The sequence below is a fragment of the Lolium perenne genome, chromosome 3 (genome assembly GCF_019359855.2).
Source record: "Lolium perenne isolate Kyuss_39 chromosome 3, Kyuss_2.0, whole genome shotgun sequence".
Classification (NCBI taxonomy): Eukaryota; Viridiplantae; Streptophyta; class Magnoliopsida; order Poales; family Poaceae; genus Lolium; species Lolium perenne.
Genome location: NC_067246.2, coordinates 254706138 through 254722894, shown reverse-complemented (window position 1 = coordinate 254722894; position 16757 = coordinate 254706138). Strand labels below are relative to the sequence as shown.

The window sequence follows — 16757 nt, the reverse complement described above, 5'->3', positions numbered from 1 at the left end:
GACAAAGAAAACAAGGGAAATTTCCCCCGCGTGGGAACGTTTCAGCTGGAAGAAACAACGCTCGCGGGAAAGAGGCGTCAACGTGGTTCTAATTATTTGCCTTGTGAACCTATCAGCGGGAAGAAACGACATGTGCAGGAAAGAGGCATCAACGTGGCCATAATTCTTTGTAGTGTGTCCGTTAGAGGACATACGGCAAAACCATGCCATGTTAACGCCTCCGTTAATTGCGGCTCGGAAGGACACGTGGGCGCCTCTTTGTCGTGTGTGTTTTCACTTTGACGTGTTATTTTGTTTGTCGTGTGTTTTCTTCCCGCTTTGCGGTGTTCTTTCTTTGCCGTGTATCTTCTCTTGCCACTACTGTGTTATTTTGTGTTGCCTTATACATAGCTGCGCATAACCTTTGTGTGTTCTATGCTTTTTGGCGCACAACAAAGATCTGGCCACACGGCAACGGTGGATTTTCCGGTAGTGACTTGAACCATCATGACATAAACCAATGGAGGTCTGCTTTGATATCCATGTTTTCGCCATTGTACCAACAAGAACATACTTAATTTGTGCTTTTTCGGACATAACTTATCCTCTCCCATGACAACACACGTGCATATATCTGTTAGTAGATACAAATTTTGATAGAAAAACAGAGGCAAATGAAAAAGGACAAAACAAAGAAATCTTAATGCTTTTATTGTTAGATATAGATATAGAGGTATAAATAGAGGTAGTCGTAGATAAGATATATAGGTATTTATATATAGATACTAAAAAATATCGCGGCGGATTGCCCTAGACATACATAACCCAGTCTATAAGAAAGAACGTCTTCGTCGTCAAGATAAGTTGAGATTGAGCACAAATTGTAAGCAATCTCGTGTAGCTAGCTCAGACCGTAGACGAACGTGGCATGTCTACCAAACACACCATGCAGCTCCTACCAGTCGCAGTCTCAATGGCCATCCTCCTCGTGGGAGCGGCGGCAGCCACGAAGACAACAACGCACCTCAAGTTCTACATGCACGATATTGTGACGGCGGTGCCGCCGAGCCCAGCAACGGCGGTGCGCGTCGCCAGGGCGGTGACGCAGCTGCCGCCCCTCGAACCAGCCTTCCGCTTCGGGGACGTGTTCGTCATCGACGATCTTCTGACGGAGGGGCCTGACGCGGCGTCCCCGGCCGTCGGCACAGCACAGGGGTACTACATGTACGCGTCGCGGACGGACGCCGCGCTGATGCTAAGCGTCAACATGGTCTTCACGGCGGGGCCGCACAACGGCAGCACCATCGCCGTGCTCGGAAGGGACGCCATCCTCGACCCCGTCAGGGAGCTGCCGGTCGTTGGCGGCACCGGCATGTTCCGCGGGGCAACCGGCTATGGTCTGCTCCGGACATACTCGATAAACGGCACCACCTTCAACGCAGTGCTCCAGGTCGACATGTACGTGCACGCGCGTGTGTAAGCGCACCATATTTGTATGCTTCCATGCGTGTGTCGTGTGTGCTGGTTCTTTATAGGAGGTCATTTATCGGTTATATGCACCGATATCCGTCAATTCCTTCCATTGTGTTCATAAGTATGGCAAGTGTGGTATCTTATAATCCTTATTATGTCTAGCAATCTTCGAATCAATTCCTTCCATTGTGTTCATAAATATGGCAAGTGTGGTATCTTATAATCCCTATTATGTCTAGCAATCTTCGAATCAGATTAGGTGAAGTTTCCTTTCCGTCGCTTGCTTGGCTTTTATGTTTTCTAGGGTACTCCCTATCATAGCTTTATTTTTTTTGGATAAAAGATGTTTTATTACTTTTTTTTTATTATTATTATTACACACAACCTCTCTGCATAACTAAGATGAATACAACTGTTTAAATCCAAACGTATCAAAAGATCGAAAAAAGACGCAAAACAAGCAACCCATTTGGCATTCCCACGTCAGGTTCGACACTCAATACTTATTGAATTGTTCTACATCTACTTCTTGCACTTGGGGATTATTACTCGCCATCGCCACCAACACCCATGACTCTAGCACTTTGTCTCCAATTCCTTATAGTTTGGTTCACCACCTCTAAAACTAGGTCATCGACGTATTGGGTGTGGTGTGCCCTCAAGTATTATTGGGTAGTGATTAGAGACGAGAGACAGTAGGCAACAAAGCGACCAACTTGGGTGGAGCTCTTCCCATCCAACCATGTAGAATACCCGGTCGACTTTTACTAACATGGGAGATTCCCACAACCAAGTGTAGCCCCTCTAGTGCAAGTATATCTCATTCATCTCGCATTCATCTAGGATGCGCCAAAATCTTCCCATCGTACTGTTGTTGATGTTATTATTGTTATTGTGTTTGTGTCGATATTGTTTACTTGTTTGTTTAAGCTTTGTATTTTACTTGTACTAGGTGTGGATAGGGTACGTGTAGTGTTGGACTCACACTCTTGTAGCATTGGCCTCCTATATAATATGGAGTGTGCCACACAATGTAACATATGACTACTTGATAGCGACAAGCACACACTGGGAGCCGGCGGCATGTGATGTGATCACCACTGCCAAATTGTAACCCTCGGGCCAAACAGCAACCCACTGACACAAAGTATGTTGAACAGTTTTATCTAATTTCACTAGATGTCAAATGTGTTACAACTACGTTGTATGCAATAAAAACATAAGTAATGAACAGCTAGGTACATGCTACGACCTTCAAAGGGCCATTTCTTATTGTTGTTCCAGGGCAGCATCTATATTACATGAAGAAAAGAATAAAGGGGTGCAACCATGAGGGCAGAGAGCACGCAAGCAAGTATTTTGAGTCCCCAGTGTACTATAAGGAGCCACTTCAGATTTCAGACGCTGTTGACAAAGTGAAGTGTGCCTGAGTTGAAGGCTAAAGGAACAGGGAAACCATGAGAGCCAAAGGGTGGCAATCAATCTTCAGAACTCAAGTTTCAGCAATCATGTGATTCGTCCAGTATGTTGCATAACCTAGAGAAGTATTGTGTCGTGAGATGGATAGCAATTTACGGTGATCATTTAATAGTACACATAGTTTAACTAGTTCAGTGAACAAAGTACATATATTGGAGTACAATATTATGGGTAGCACAAAGATCTCAAGGTGAAAAAAGGTTAGGCGTTAGTGTGTTACCATTAATTCTCTGAACCACTCTTGGTGCTTGGACCTTTGTGGCCACCGGTCACAATGCGATGAATGTAAAAGGCTGCTACCAATCCACTGCAGCAGAAATAAAATATAGAAATAATGAACATGTTTTCCTGATCGAATTTAAAATAGCCCTAGTGGCCAACAGCTGCCTCTACAAGCAGTGCAAAATGCGCTCTAACCGAAGCAAAACTAAGAAATAGTAGGCAATCTAATTACTGAAGACAAAATCCACAAATTCAGTACTCCAGTTCACAAAAATGCTAAACTTTTATGACGTGTCCAGTCAAACCTTAAAGCCCTACTTCTTTAGTACAGATTGGAAACTTGGTAAGTAACTAAGTATATGAACTAATGTCTACAAAAGTAATTTTGTAGTATCACAGTGATATTAAGATTTTATAAATATAACATCATATAAATTTCATGATATCACAGTTCTGTAAATCATGTGTTTCAGAGACCATGTAGATGTACAAAACTTGAAGGAGTAGTATAGCTACCAGACATCAAGCTGGTGGGGTTGTACACTTAGTCTAACGACTATTATTCACAGCAATTTGTGTCTAATGATTGCTATCAGCTATGTTACAGATAGTTGCAATAGTTCCATCCTACCATTTGATGAATTTTTTTGTCTTGGTTTTACAGTGATGCACTATAAGACAGATGCAGCATATTGTGGGGCAACACAAGAGTGGGTTGTGTTCCTAATTCACACTTTACACAAAAATGAGATGTGTCCTGTCAGGTGATTGTGGCACCACTGATGAATATGGTTCTGGCATGGACAATGCAGTGAAGTAAATGAGAAGTAATTTATCACGAAGCAGAGGTTGCAAGAAAAGCTAAATGCAAATGGGTGTGAAAATCCATTATAAATTTGTATACGCACGCGGAACCTTATACTCACAGGAACAATCCATTTTATGCAGTCATGCATGTATGCATATAGAAGAGCAATATAGTTCACGACAACCAGTTATATTTCACTATATGTTTCTGTGATTCTAAAATGAGAATACACCAAGCAAGTGCAGATATTGAATGTGTAGTACTGACCTCAGAAGGACCACGAAGATATTTGGAAACCACCCGTGCTACACACACGAAAGTAAAACTTAATTCTGACATTGTAGACAGCAGCAATACAAATTGAGACAACCCAGAAATGTTACCTGGAAGAAAATTGATAATTCCCTGAAGAAGATAACGCTTGCAATAGCTGCATGCCACAAGTCAAGTATGTTAAGACTTTTGCAAGTTAAAAGGATAACAAACCAACAGTTTACCAGAGCTCAATTGATAACTTAATCTTGAGATAGTATCTCAAGGTGCGATTACAAATTGAGCCTCACAACCGTTGCATAGTCAATACAAAGAATAAAAAATTGAATCATACACGGCATGCATTGTCTTGTCAATCTGAACAGTTTATAGCTTGGATGCTATGTATCTACAGTCAATAATTTTATGTTAAAACAGTTTTATGGAACTCAAGTTGAGTCTAAACTCCATAGGAACTATGTGAGAAAGTTTCGAAACAATTTGAAAATAAGTGAGGACATAGCAGGGGCCCCATATTTTTGTAAAATAACAGAAACCAAAATCGAACACAACCGCACCTGAAAGACGGAAAACAAAGATAATTCTACACTAAAAAAGACTAAACACTGCTCATGCTGAATTTATCTTACTTTTTCAGATCTTTCAAATGTCATCAAGTTTTATATTGGGACTGCATATGGCTATAGTACCACCTCCCTATGTTTACATTGTTGTTTGATAAATTTAGAAAAAATGCACATGGTTTTGATTCAAGTTATTTGCCTATCAAATATATATTTCTTCTTAGCCCCCGATGCGGCCCAAAAAATGTTTCTTCTTTCTTTTTTTGTATGTACCAATGGTTTAAGGAGACCAGTCATTGTCCTATGCATGGGACCTCCCGTCCATTGGTTCATTAGGTATCATTGTGTTTCATCCTATCGTACCAAACTCAAACACAATGAAACTTGACGAAACTTGGCGAAACAGTGTGACATGAACTTAAAGCACAAAATCGACGGCACAAACATGCACGGGACCTCCCGTGCACGGAAAAAAAAAAGCATTATCATGGTCTAAGTGTTAAAGCATTATCGATGGTGGGTCAAGTTTACAGAAATAATTTGCAGAAATAATTCCCCGCAAAAAAAAAATCACAGAAACAACAAAGGCAGTTCTTAATATTTAAAATGCATTCAAATAAACCTGAAGTCCAAATAGATTCATAGTTGCAAATAATTCGTTACTGGAACCAGTGACTCGGTTGCTTTCAGAGAATTATGCAGAACTGATAATGTGCATAATACTAACAAATAGATATCACGTCACTCAGCAATGTAAATAAGCATAGAAACATAAAAATACTAAATACGGAGTAATAGACAAAACAAATAGGTCTGTCAAAGAGTAATCTTCTGAACTTAATAAATCACAAATTATGTATTTGTATTTCACTTCTATTTTCTTTCATTCTGTTTTTCTTGAAGTTGCAAACATCACAAGCATGTCACTATAGTTGCAAAGAATACACATCATATGCATTAGGAAAAGTTGAGACTACTCATGCACTTTAATCGTTGAAATGGAAGAAATAAACTCAAGGAAAACAGGGGGAGAACATGTGAGCTAACCAGCTTGCCCTTTCAGCAGAAGACGAGGCTGCCGACCACCTGCTCTTTGCGTTCTCAAGCTTGAGATGCCCAGAGCCAACAGTGCAAACCCAAGAACAAAACCAAAGCGAAGTGCAGACACACTTCCAGTTAGCATAAAGTTGAGGAAACCTCCCACAGTAAGATAGGTACCTACAAGAAAGAATATATATATATCCATGAAAAGCTGCTCAAAACCTCACGTAGCAAGGCAGCACCAAACTGCCTACACAAAACAGATGATCTACAGAACCCATTTCCTCAAGAGGCACAAATGTTTGTGAACTTGCGGAATAGGAGTTAACTAGATCACCAGAAACAACACCAACACAACGCATTCACGTACCGAACGGGATGCCGACATGATAGTCCGCATACTCCGACGGCCCATTCAGCTTGCCAAGCGCGTTGATGGTCTCGGTTACATCCTTGACCGAGTCCGGGGAGTTCTGGGCAGCCAGCTTTAGGTACTCCTGGCCCTCCTCGCCGACCTCCGCGGCGATCACGCTCAGGTCCTTCTGCGCTTTATCCGCCTGGATCTTGAGCTTCTCCGAGGCCTCCAGCAGCACCTCCCTCGCCCTCTTGGAGTAGACGGCGTACGCCTCCGTCGTCAGGGCCTGCATCCGGATGGCCTCGCCCTTGAACTGCTTGAGCATCTCCCTCCACACCTCCTGCGCCTCCTCGGGCTCTATCTCGATGTTCTCCTTCTCCGCGTCATCATCGCCCGGTTCGGAACTCGTCTGGATTCAGCAGGCGAGTTAGGTTGTGAGTTTAGAATCGTAATTTTACAGCAAAATTCAGCCACGAACATACAGTATTTACCACACACACAAAAAACAGGTCGGGACACCTTAGCCTACGAATTAACAGACCACTGCCATTTAGCAGAAAGTATGCTCCGCGCGTTATACTCAAATCACATGGCGCAGCACATAAAAAAGAGTGTAAAAGCGCATTGAGAAACTATCCTTGCGATTATTTCAGCCGTATATCGAGCACAGGATTTAATAAAACAGAAATGCAGGTGAGGTGAGCAATTACAGGCTAGCAGATCAGATATGCAGGAACAGGAGAAGCAGGCCTCAGAAGTCAAAACAAGGCACCAGCACAGGAACCGGAGACCAATGGAAGGATCTAATACTGTAAAACAAAAATGCAGGTGAGGTGACCAACTACGCTCTAGCAGATCAGATTGGCAGCGACATGAGAAACAAGCCTCGGAAGTGAAAACAAGGCATGGCCACCAGGAGGAAACAGAAACCAGCGCAAGGATCTCGGAGAGGGCGAGTACTCACAGCAGGTTCATCCGCCGCTAAGGCGCCGACGAAGCGGCGGGCACGAGGGGCGGGCCCTCCGGCCGGGAGCGCCCGGAGCGGGGCGTCGACGCGGCGGCAGCGGCGGAGGTCGGGGGAGGAGCGCGCGAGGCGCAGGAATGGGGAGGAGGCGAGGGGGCGGAAGGCCGCGCGGGCGGGCGGGCTGGGGCCCGCGAGCGGGGAGGAGGAGGCGGCGGCGTGTAGGAGCGAGGCCGCCATGGGAGACGGATGCGCGCCTCGGGGCGGCGGCGGCGGCGGCGAAGCGAGGAAGGGGGGAGACGGGACGGCGGCGGAGGCGGACGGCACGAAGGAAATGGGGGAGCGGAATGGAGGTGGAGTTTGGTGAGGTTTCTTCGGGGCTTTTGGTTTGGCCGCTGAGCTGAGGGGAATTTGCTCTAGGGATTCCTTTCTTTTCTTTTCAGCTCTCGTCACGCAGCAGGCTGCTGGAGCCTCGAGTGAGATGGAACAAATCTCCCGTGTGGTGCTAACGTGTCGTGGGCGTGCCACCCGTTCATTGCCTCCTCGGGCCCTACTCATCACTTTTAGAGATCGTAAACCTCACTATCCTCCTTCTCATTGTCACAACTTTTTGTGTACAAGTCGGCAGCGTGATAGTGTATGTAGTCGTTGCTAGGTGGTCCAATGATCTATTTGTAATTTATATTACGTGTGGATCTATTTATACTATTGTTGATGATTATTAATAGATCAGTGAAATTTTCGCCAAAAAAAGTCATCAGGGCTCTTCTCGCTGAGTGTCGACGATGGCACAAAAAATCACTTTGGAGCTTGTCATTTTTCCAAAATTTTAAAACAGCATTTTAAAGTTTCAAAAAGTTCTAAACAAAATTCATAGACGTGGATAATGATCAACATACAATATCTGGACCCCCGAAATGCCTTATATTCTAGGATTAAGAAGAACGACAAAATATGACACAATTTGGAGGTTCCAAAGCTTTAACTATTCACAACTTGAGATGTCAGATTTTGTATAAAAAAATTGTGGCCTCAAATACTGGGTATTTCTAGTTGATTTTTTTTCAGGTTGGTAGAGTACATTATTTTTTACATCTAGGATTTTTTTCTTTGAAACTTCGAAATTTCAAAATTTCAAAATGAGATTTTTAATTGTTCAAAAAAGGCTACATGTAGCCCGAGACCCAAACGTTTGCACTCGACAATGTTATTGGAACAAATCTGCTTCATATGGGACACAGAGGATATGAACCCGGGTACACATGCATCCTATAATGAAAATTTCCAAAAAAAAAAAAAGCTATTTCAAAATTTCAGAGAACTTTAAAAAAAAAACGCATGTATATCCAATGTTGATACTTATTTGTGCAGATTTTGGCATAAAAAACAACCATGTGTGACCTACACATAAATGTGAAAATGTGATTTGCTATTACCAATCACTATAGTGCCATTTAAACATTTTTTTATTTTCGTGTAGGCTACATACAAGTGTATTTTCTGTAAAAACTTACACAAGTATCAACAGAATATGTACATGAAAAAATTATTTCAAATTTTTAAAGATTTTCAAATAACATTTTTTCCAATATTAGAGAAAACGGGTTAGGCCCCTTGTTTGCAGCCTCCTAGGGCATTGGCTTTCGTTCGAAGCATCAAGGGCACTGGCTTTTGTTCGAAGCATGGATTGAATGTTACCCCAGATTGGAGAAACTTTTTTTCTCACGGTGGGTACGAATCTCTTCCAACTTTCTTTTCTGTTTATGCTTGGGCATACCTCAGGACATGCATTCTGAACTCATCCAAAGGATCTTGGACAATGGTCATCCGAAAGCATCCCATTACTATTCAGTTTCTCACAATGCGGTCATGAAATGCTTCGCAATTGGTTATCCTCGAGAGAAAAAAAAGTGAAGACCTGTTAATGTTCCCAAAAAGGTTCGGAGCGGAAGTGAAACAGGGGTCCAAACCGATTATCCACCTCAGGTATCAAATTTGTTGCTGAATCTTACAAGAAAATTAGAGGTAGAAGGCCACGTTTAGCTTGTCACTTAAACTTTCAGTGCCAGTGCATCCGATGTGGCCACAGGTTCAAAACAATACTTTGCCACACAGAGAGGCAAGATGCACGGCAGACAAAAGGAGCTCCACAAGGCAGAACTCAATTCCCCTAGCCTCATGCGACTCTCTACCGAAGCAAGGTATAAACCTATTCTAATAGAGAAGTTTTACTGCTCAAGCAGTAACATAACTAAAATTGCCCCCAAATCAGCTACATGTAACTCCTCATATAGAAAAATTGAACTTGTTTTCAGATGTTAAAATTCGGTGAACTGACAACTCTGTTGACATCTGGTAGCATTTGATATGGGCATTAAGACAAAATGGTACATCCGCATGTGCACATCAATGTTTTAAATCAGCATGTTTCACGAGCCGCTCACTTAACATCAGCATTCGGAACTGAAGATCTACATGGACCAGCTGACGTAGTGAAAGGGACCCCTCGGAATGTTGCAATTCCATTCTCGTCGGTACGGAGATGCTGGATGAATAGTAAATCAAAGTTATTTGTGAGCAAGCAAAATACTCCCTCCGTCACATGAAAGTTGTCTTAGATTTCTCAAAATTTGGATGTATCTAACTGCTATTTAGTGCCTAGATACATCAAAATTTTGACAAATCTCACACAATCTTCGTGGCACGGAGGGAGTAATATAAATATGCAATAGCATTTGGATAGGTATGTCATTTGATGACAATATAAGATTCTCCAATTAATGACAAAATTGGCTGCATTTAATCAAACTATCCTGAAAGGCCAACCTTTTGATCACTAAAAGGAAAAAAGCGAAGTGAGATAGCATCACAGAAAATTTGGCCATACTAACCGGTGTTATTTTGTCCAACTGTTTTTTCTTTGGATTTAGAACATCTTCCGGCTTTCCATCAAACCTACAAGAAAGTAGGCAAATGATGCAGGTTAAGTAGGAATTCAAATAACTCCAGCAATCAAACTTGGCAAAATTTGACAAAAGTATTGAACTACAATATTTTGTTTCGCAGGTAGCCACAAGCACACGTATTCGTTAAGATATAAGACAACTACGCTAAAAATAACTAAATTGCAGTTTTTTTATAACATGAACAGATAGCACGACCCTCTGGTTCATCCAATTGGAACTTCTAAATACTGTTACTGTTACCAACATGTATTGTGCAAAAGCATTACATATCAACCGAAAACCGCATACTAGTTGGCATTTGAACCACTACATGGCCATGAATACAACAAACACACCTTTATAAAATATATATATGGAGTACATTATTCACAAAACATGATTCTTACCCAGCAAAAGAAATGCGTTCGCCAAGCTTGGCTCCTTCTGGAGGAATCAAAGGCTCCACAACTGTATGATCGCTGTTTGAAGCACACAAGACCTGATAATACGTTTAATGTAAAACAAGTTGGAAAGAAATTTTTCTATGAAAACAAAGACAGTTACAGGTTGACAACAGAAGACAAGACGAACTTGCGCTATGTCAGAAATATGCTAGTATATGAACCAGAACAACCTACTGTTACTTGCCAAGTGCTGTTCCACTTTAGACACTTACGTGGTAAGTGTTCTTAAGTTCATTTTCACATTAGTTTATCATTTTCTTCTGTGAGAACTGTTATAGTGACTATTTTAGAGTCTGCCAGAATGAAGTCCCATACATTCATAAAAAGTATGAAGTTCCGCAATATGTGTGTAATAGTTTAGCAGTACGCATCAAGGCTTGCCTGGAGCTTCAGAAAGAATGAGATAAACAGACTAATAGCCCAATTCAAGATGATTTGCTGAGGTATAAAACACAAGTTCAATAAGATGCAAATAAAACATACCAGTCCAGCAGACATTACATCCCGCAGCTTCCCAGGCTTCACATTCGTGATCAAGACAACACGGCGATTCTTCAAAAAATAAAGACAAATATTTATAACAAAACACAGCGTCATGGATAAAGAGAGAAAATAAACAAGAATCATGCAAGTTCCTTGCTGCTGTTGGCTACCTACCACGAGTTCCTCTGGGCTGAAGAACTTAGCAAGACCACTAACAACTTGACGCACATTGCCAGCTCCCAAATCTATCTCCTCCACTAGAAGACTGGAAAAATAACCAGTTGGAATATTAGAAAGAAGAATGACATAAAACTAGTAGAACTTATTACAACTGTTGGGTGGAAATTTGGTACCTGTCAGCTGATGGGTGCTTCCAGGCTTTGAGAATAACGCCAACCTGTATATTCAGGATACTAACATTGCACTCAGAATCCTTTTCTGCACTTTTCTGCGGAGCTTTCTCTGCAGCTGCCTCTGTTTTTTTCCCTGGGGTCTTCTTTTTATCCCCAGAAGGCTTGTCGTTTTTGGCAGAAGTGGGAATTGCCTTATCCCCAGGAACCTTATTCTGACAAGAATCAACAGAATAAACTTATTAACTAATAGAAGATGTTGCACAGGAAATAGGTTCTATAATGGTGCACAAACATGAATATCAACACTGCTATGCAAAAGCTTTACATGGCTAGACATTTTAATTTACAGTCCACCTAGTTTTCTGGTGCATCGCACAAGTCGCTACGTTAATCAGAACTGGAGTATGCTGGTTTGGTGGTTCCCTACCAAACAATTGGCTGGAAGAAACTGGGTAACTGCTGCCAGGAAGATGACAGACAGCAGGGTGTAGGGTATTGTGGAGTAGAACATAGGTTTGGGGAAGACAAACAAGGGAGAGACTAGATTGATTAATTTTTTGTTGCTTGATTGATATTTGATACTCCCTCTGTTCCAGCGACAACTACTATGAAACAGAGGGAGTCAATATGTTGTCCCTTATATAGGAGGACTTGCTTGACCCCTACATAATAATCCAAAGAATACAGATCCGTTCTCTAACTCTAAACTTATCATTTCCTATTTAAATGACTCTACTGCATAGATAGATGATTCCATGTCTAACCAAATATTGCATGATCCTATATTCCTACACGTAACATTGGCAGTCTATGATATTTCAAGTCTTACTTTTTTTGTTCCCAAAATTTTATTCACGATTTTTGCCAGATTCTGGTTAACAAAGGGTCAAGTAGTCTGATGGTCTAGCCGATCTTTTGGTCAGCCAACAGTTAATAAAACTGGGCATGCTATGGAATCAACCAACATACAACCAACATACCGTACAGTCCACCATGAAGTTGGGTATGCAATACTAAACTGGAGTGCTGGACATTGCAGCAAAAGAATGCGAAAATGCAGTAACTGGTAAAACTCCATTTGATCTTCACACCACCATGTAACACGAGTGCCTCTTACAAATACTGGTCCGGAAATGTCAATCCGTGATGTACATCAGTTTAATTACAGAATAGACTCACCTCCCCTGCAGCCTTTTTGGAGTCAGCAGTTCCATCAGACTTATCCGCAATCTTCTGTCCTGAAACAGCTTTCTTCGAAGTTGGATCAGCATCTCCTTTATCAGCTTTCTTTGGAAGCTGTCAAGTAGAATTAAGAAATGGTAAGGTTATTTTCTGATTTCAACATAATATTTTTATAAACATTTTGAGGACACTTGAAAAGAAACTTTGTATCAGTGATTTATTGATTCTCTCAAGATATAAGTTTTTTTGGAGGGAACTCTCAAGATATAAGTTTGTAGCTCTTTAGTGATACTAACAGTAGTACTGCATCAATCAAACTCAAAAGATGTAAAAGAGCACGAATTAGCAGAACAAACACAAATGTTACCTTGTTAGCACAGTAACTAGCAACAACATGCAACAGAGATAATTTCTCATAATTTCCAGTAGAATATGAAAGTAGATAAATTAAACAGGAAATGGGAAATATAAAATACTTCTCGATCACAAAAAAAAAATTGCTTACAGAAGGTGGAGGTGGACTGAAGACAGATTTGGCCACGTTTATCTTTTGCAGTGATGTACCAAAATCAACGACATTCTGCACGAGATAGTAGATAGATTTACATAAGATGGCATAAATGGCTCTCAATACAGGCATCCTATTAATTACAACTGGTATTTCTTTTTTATAAGAGACTCCCACCAGCATAAAGGTATGGTTACATAGGTATGAAGGCAACAAAATTACTTTTGTAACGAACTGTAATGATATTAGAATAACTGCCCAAAAATGCAATTCTGTAGAAATTACAATGTAAACATAGGTTGATCTTTAAAGGTGTAAAAGCTAGCCTTATGTAATTGTTCTGAATAGCTTTGAATAGCAGATAAATTAATTCCACACAACATGGCTAAATCAAAATTTGAGTTTAGTAATTACAGAAATGAGATCACAACAGCATATCTGGAACGCAAAAGATTGTAACTAAAGTGTGCACAAAAATTATCATAGTGACGGATAAGAAACGAGAAGGAAAACATTGGAGATGTATTCAATTCCGTGTTGGCAAGAAATCTATAATTTATATGGATTTGAAAATTTACAAGAGAGGGTATATATTTCATGTATAGAAAATTATGTGTTGGCAAGAAATCTGTAATTTATAAATATTTTTTAAAAGAGAGGGTAGTAAACACACAGGAACAAGTTCAGAAAAACAGATAGGTGAAATTAATAAAATAAATCAGAAGATCAATCCTTAACCTGAATGTAGTCCATCCACCTCGATATATTTGGATATTTCTGCAACTCACTATCACTAAGATGACACTGTAACAAGCAATACGCACTTAGAATGTTGGGAAGTAAATGTCTGGAAAGGCATATCTATACAGATAAACTAACAATGGTGGTTGCATAAATTGGTAAAGTTAAATCACACATACCATGAAAACATGCACAGTTGCGAACACAACAATGTCCGCAACTGATGGTATAAAACCACTGGCTAATAGTACTGACATCTGGGACAAATGTTGATTCAAATTGCCAAGTAACGCATGCTGTCCTCCATCACTTGAAGCAAAATTGCTGCAGAATTCAACCCACTTCTTTACCTACGAATGGCGAAAAGGAGATCATGTGTCAATAATTAGGCAGTAGCGAGCGGACCTAATGAACATTGTACGTACATGCAAGAATAGTTACCTCATCTTGCGGATTGGTCACAATATGTGAGAATAGACTCGCAATATCACTCTCCTTGATAACTGTACTGGATATGCTATTCTGCAACATTCACCACATAAATAAGTAACAGTTTCCAGAAATAAAACTTCATGCAAATAAAGCTTGATAAAAGTGAGATTGACAAAAAATTGTTCGCACGAAGTAGCAAATAACAAAAAGTAACACAGTATATACTAGCCATCAAAGCTTATGCATGTGCCCTACACACGTTGGTCCAGAGATCAGGAGTATCCAAAACACAAGTCATCACTAAGTTACTCGATTGGTGCTATATCAGACCACAGCTAGGCACAGCTCAAAGAGATGAAAAAACATTGTGCGAACTTTTTGAACAGGACAATACACTACTTCGTAACAACTAAGACGTAACAAAGACTACTATCTGTGCATCAAATCTATTGGAGGACTAGTGTTTCAAGCTTTGTCTTGTGCGGATAAACTAGAGTGTTCTTCTGGCCATGTGCCAGATAGTAGCTCAAAAATGTGCAAGTTACTAGACTACTCGTCTCCTTAACACACTATTGGCAAGCAAAAGAGCCCGTTTTTGGTGCTTGGCATAACTAATTTGATTAAGATAAGTACAGCTATTATGAAAAATATGTTCTGTTTCAGTGTGATCGAGAACAATTACCCCATAACCATACGAGGAATACTCAACCATAATAAGCAGAGTAAGATATATCTGACTAAAAATATAGTCTACCTCTTAATTTTGCCCAAACATTTTGAATAAATCGTGTATCTTCATACTATGTTACTCTTGCACACCAGAAAAGTCTCAGTAAGCGAAACGGATGATCCACAGGACAGAATTAACAAGTACAATCCAGACCCCGAACTAATCGAGCAATTTAACCATAGGCAGCTTCTACATCTACACTTTCCACAACCAAACACGATGTACAAAACCAAAATACATAAATTCTACATCGCAGCATAATTACAGCATGAGATTTGAGCGACGAGACCATCCAAACTTTCCGATTGGTGAACTAACCATGCCCAGAGCCCGACGAATCGGCACTAGAACTTGTCACCACGCACCATAAAGAGTGGAAAACCCCACATGGCCATTGAACAGCCAAAGGGAGCGCTATTTCCCCGAGCCTCTGAAGTAACGAAGAACGGAATCCGGGGTTCTAGGAGCGAACGGAAAAGGGGTGTTACCGGATCGCGATCGAGGTGCTTGCAGAGCGCGTAGGACATGGCCTGCTTGCTCTGCGCGAAGTCCGCCGCCGCCGCCGCCATTAGCACGTCGACTTCTTTCCGAGCAAGGTGAGATAGGGGGAAGTGGAGAAGAGAGGTGGTTTAGGGTCTAGTCATTCGTGGGCCGCTGGTCGCCTTTGTTAGTTTTGGTTCTGCTGGGGCCTTTGGTCTGGGCTGGGCCTGTTCTGATGGGCCTTACCCGATTACCGGCGTCCACAGTGCGAATGTGCGATGCTTGATTGTTAAGCCGATTCCTATTTGACGCTCGTACGGGGTTTCCTAGGCAATTCCTATACACTGATCAGGTCGATCATTATCGCGCGCGGCGGTGTATAGGAATTGCCCGATTTGGGTGGTGTCCGTCCGCTCACTCGGGGTTTAGTTGGGCCAAGACAAAGGTGAGATAATCTGGTCTAGCTGGGCCGACAGGCCCTATTTTTTTCATAAAACTTTTCAACGGGCATGCGTGTCAATGACGGATATAGAAAGGAAAAGATCTAGCATATGCACCAGGAAGCTACCAAACCGTGGACCTAGAGCTCTGGCGATAGCCAGGGCGACTAGGGTTTTCTCGCCTTCGCTACCGAATCTTAGTTGGTTGCGGAGTTCGTTCTGCCCCCGATCTGCTGCCTGTATCCTGGTGCCGGTATAGATCGAGGTTTCTGCTGCGGTTCTTTCGATCGGTTCTTGGGTTCCTGGTGAGTTTGCTGTGCGTCTTGCTATGGCGAGTCCAGCGGCAAGTTCATCGAGTCAAGCTGGGGGATCGGGATCGAAGAAGACTGAAGGGATCGATGATCTCTTGCAACGTCTAGGCATTGAAGAGGATGAGTATGACGACTTGGTTTTTGAAGAGGAAGCTACGGCGCCGAAGGAAGGGATGAAGTGGACCGCTCTGGCTAGGGTTCATACCACAAATTTCTTCAGTCCTCAGACCTTCGAACAGCATATGAGAATTGCTTGGAGTCCGGCGAAAGAGGTGAAATTTCAGCATCTTGAGGAGAATTTATTTTCTGTTCAATGTTTCTGTTTAGGTGACTGGATCAAGGTTGAAAAAGGGGGTCCGTGGCTGTTTCGACAAAACCCTGTCTGTATTGAACAATACGATGGATTGGCACCTATTGAATCTGTTGACCTCAATTTCTATGCAACATGGATTCAGATCCATAGACTTCCTATAGGATATAGGAACGATGCTCTGGTAAAAAATCTGATTGAGAGAAAAGTAGGAAAAGTGCTGG

At 41.6% G+C, this 16757-nt stretch overlaps 3 protein-coding genes across 3 annotated transcripts; 1 reads left to right on the top strand and 2 right to left on the bottom strand.

Moving 5' to 3' along the window:
• Positions 1-784: 784 nt before the first annotated feature.
• LOC127338742 (dirigent protein 1-like) lies at positions 785-1585 on the top strand. The gene has a single exon (XM_051364740.2). It carries the CDS (start codon positions 908-910, stop codon positions 1457-1459), a length of 552 nt encoding a protein of 183 aa, XP_051220700.1. The 5' UTR covers positions 785-907; the 3' UTR covers positions 1460-1585.
• Positions 1586-2602: 1017 nt separating this feature from the next.
• Positions 2603-7575, bottom strand: LOC127344791 (protein FATTY ACID EXPORT 3, chloroplastic). The gene is made up of 7 exons (XM_051371127.2): positions 7158-7575; positions 6209-6602; positions 5845-6015; positions 4345-4391; positions 4229-4266; positions 3152-3238; positions 2603-2988 (listed from the first exon to the last, which is right to left on the bottom strand). The coding sequence occupies exons 1-6, from the start codon at positions 7392-7394 to the stop codon at positions 3154-3156; spliced, it is 972 nt and encodes a 323-aa protein (XP_051227087.1). The 5' UTR covers positions 7395-7575; the 3' UTR covers positions 2603-2988; positions 3152-3153.
• Positions 7576-9445: 1870 nt separating this feature from the next.
• LOC127344790 (uncharacterized) lies at positions 9446-15650 on the bottom strand. The gene is made up of 12 exons (XM_051371126.1): positions 15481-15650; positions 14272-14352; positions 14010-14180; positions 13828-13893; positions 13087-13161; positions 12579-12695; positions 11400-11611; positions 11221-11311; positions 11047-11115; positions 10507-10598; positions 10046-10109; positions 9446-9699 (listed from the first exon to the last, which is right to left on the bottom strand). The coding sequence occupies exons 1-12, from the start codon at positions 15559-15561 to the stop codon at positions 9595-9597; spliced, it is 1224 nt and encodes a 407-aa protein (XP_051227086.1). The 5' UTR covers positions 15562-15650; the 3' UTR covers positions 9446-9594.
• Between the last annotated feature and the right edge of the window lie 1107 nt (positions 15651-16757).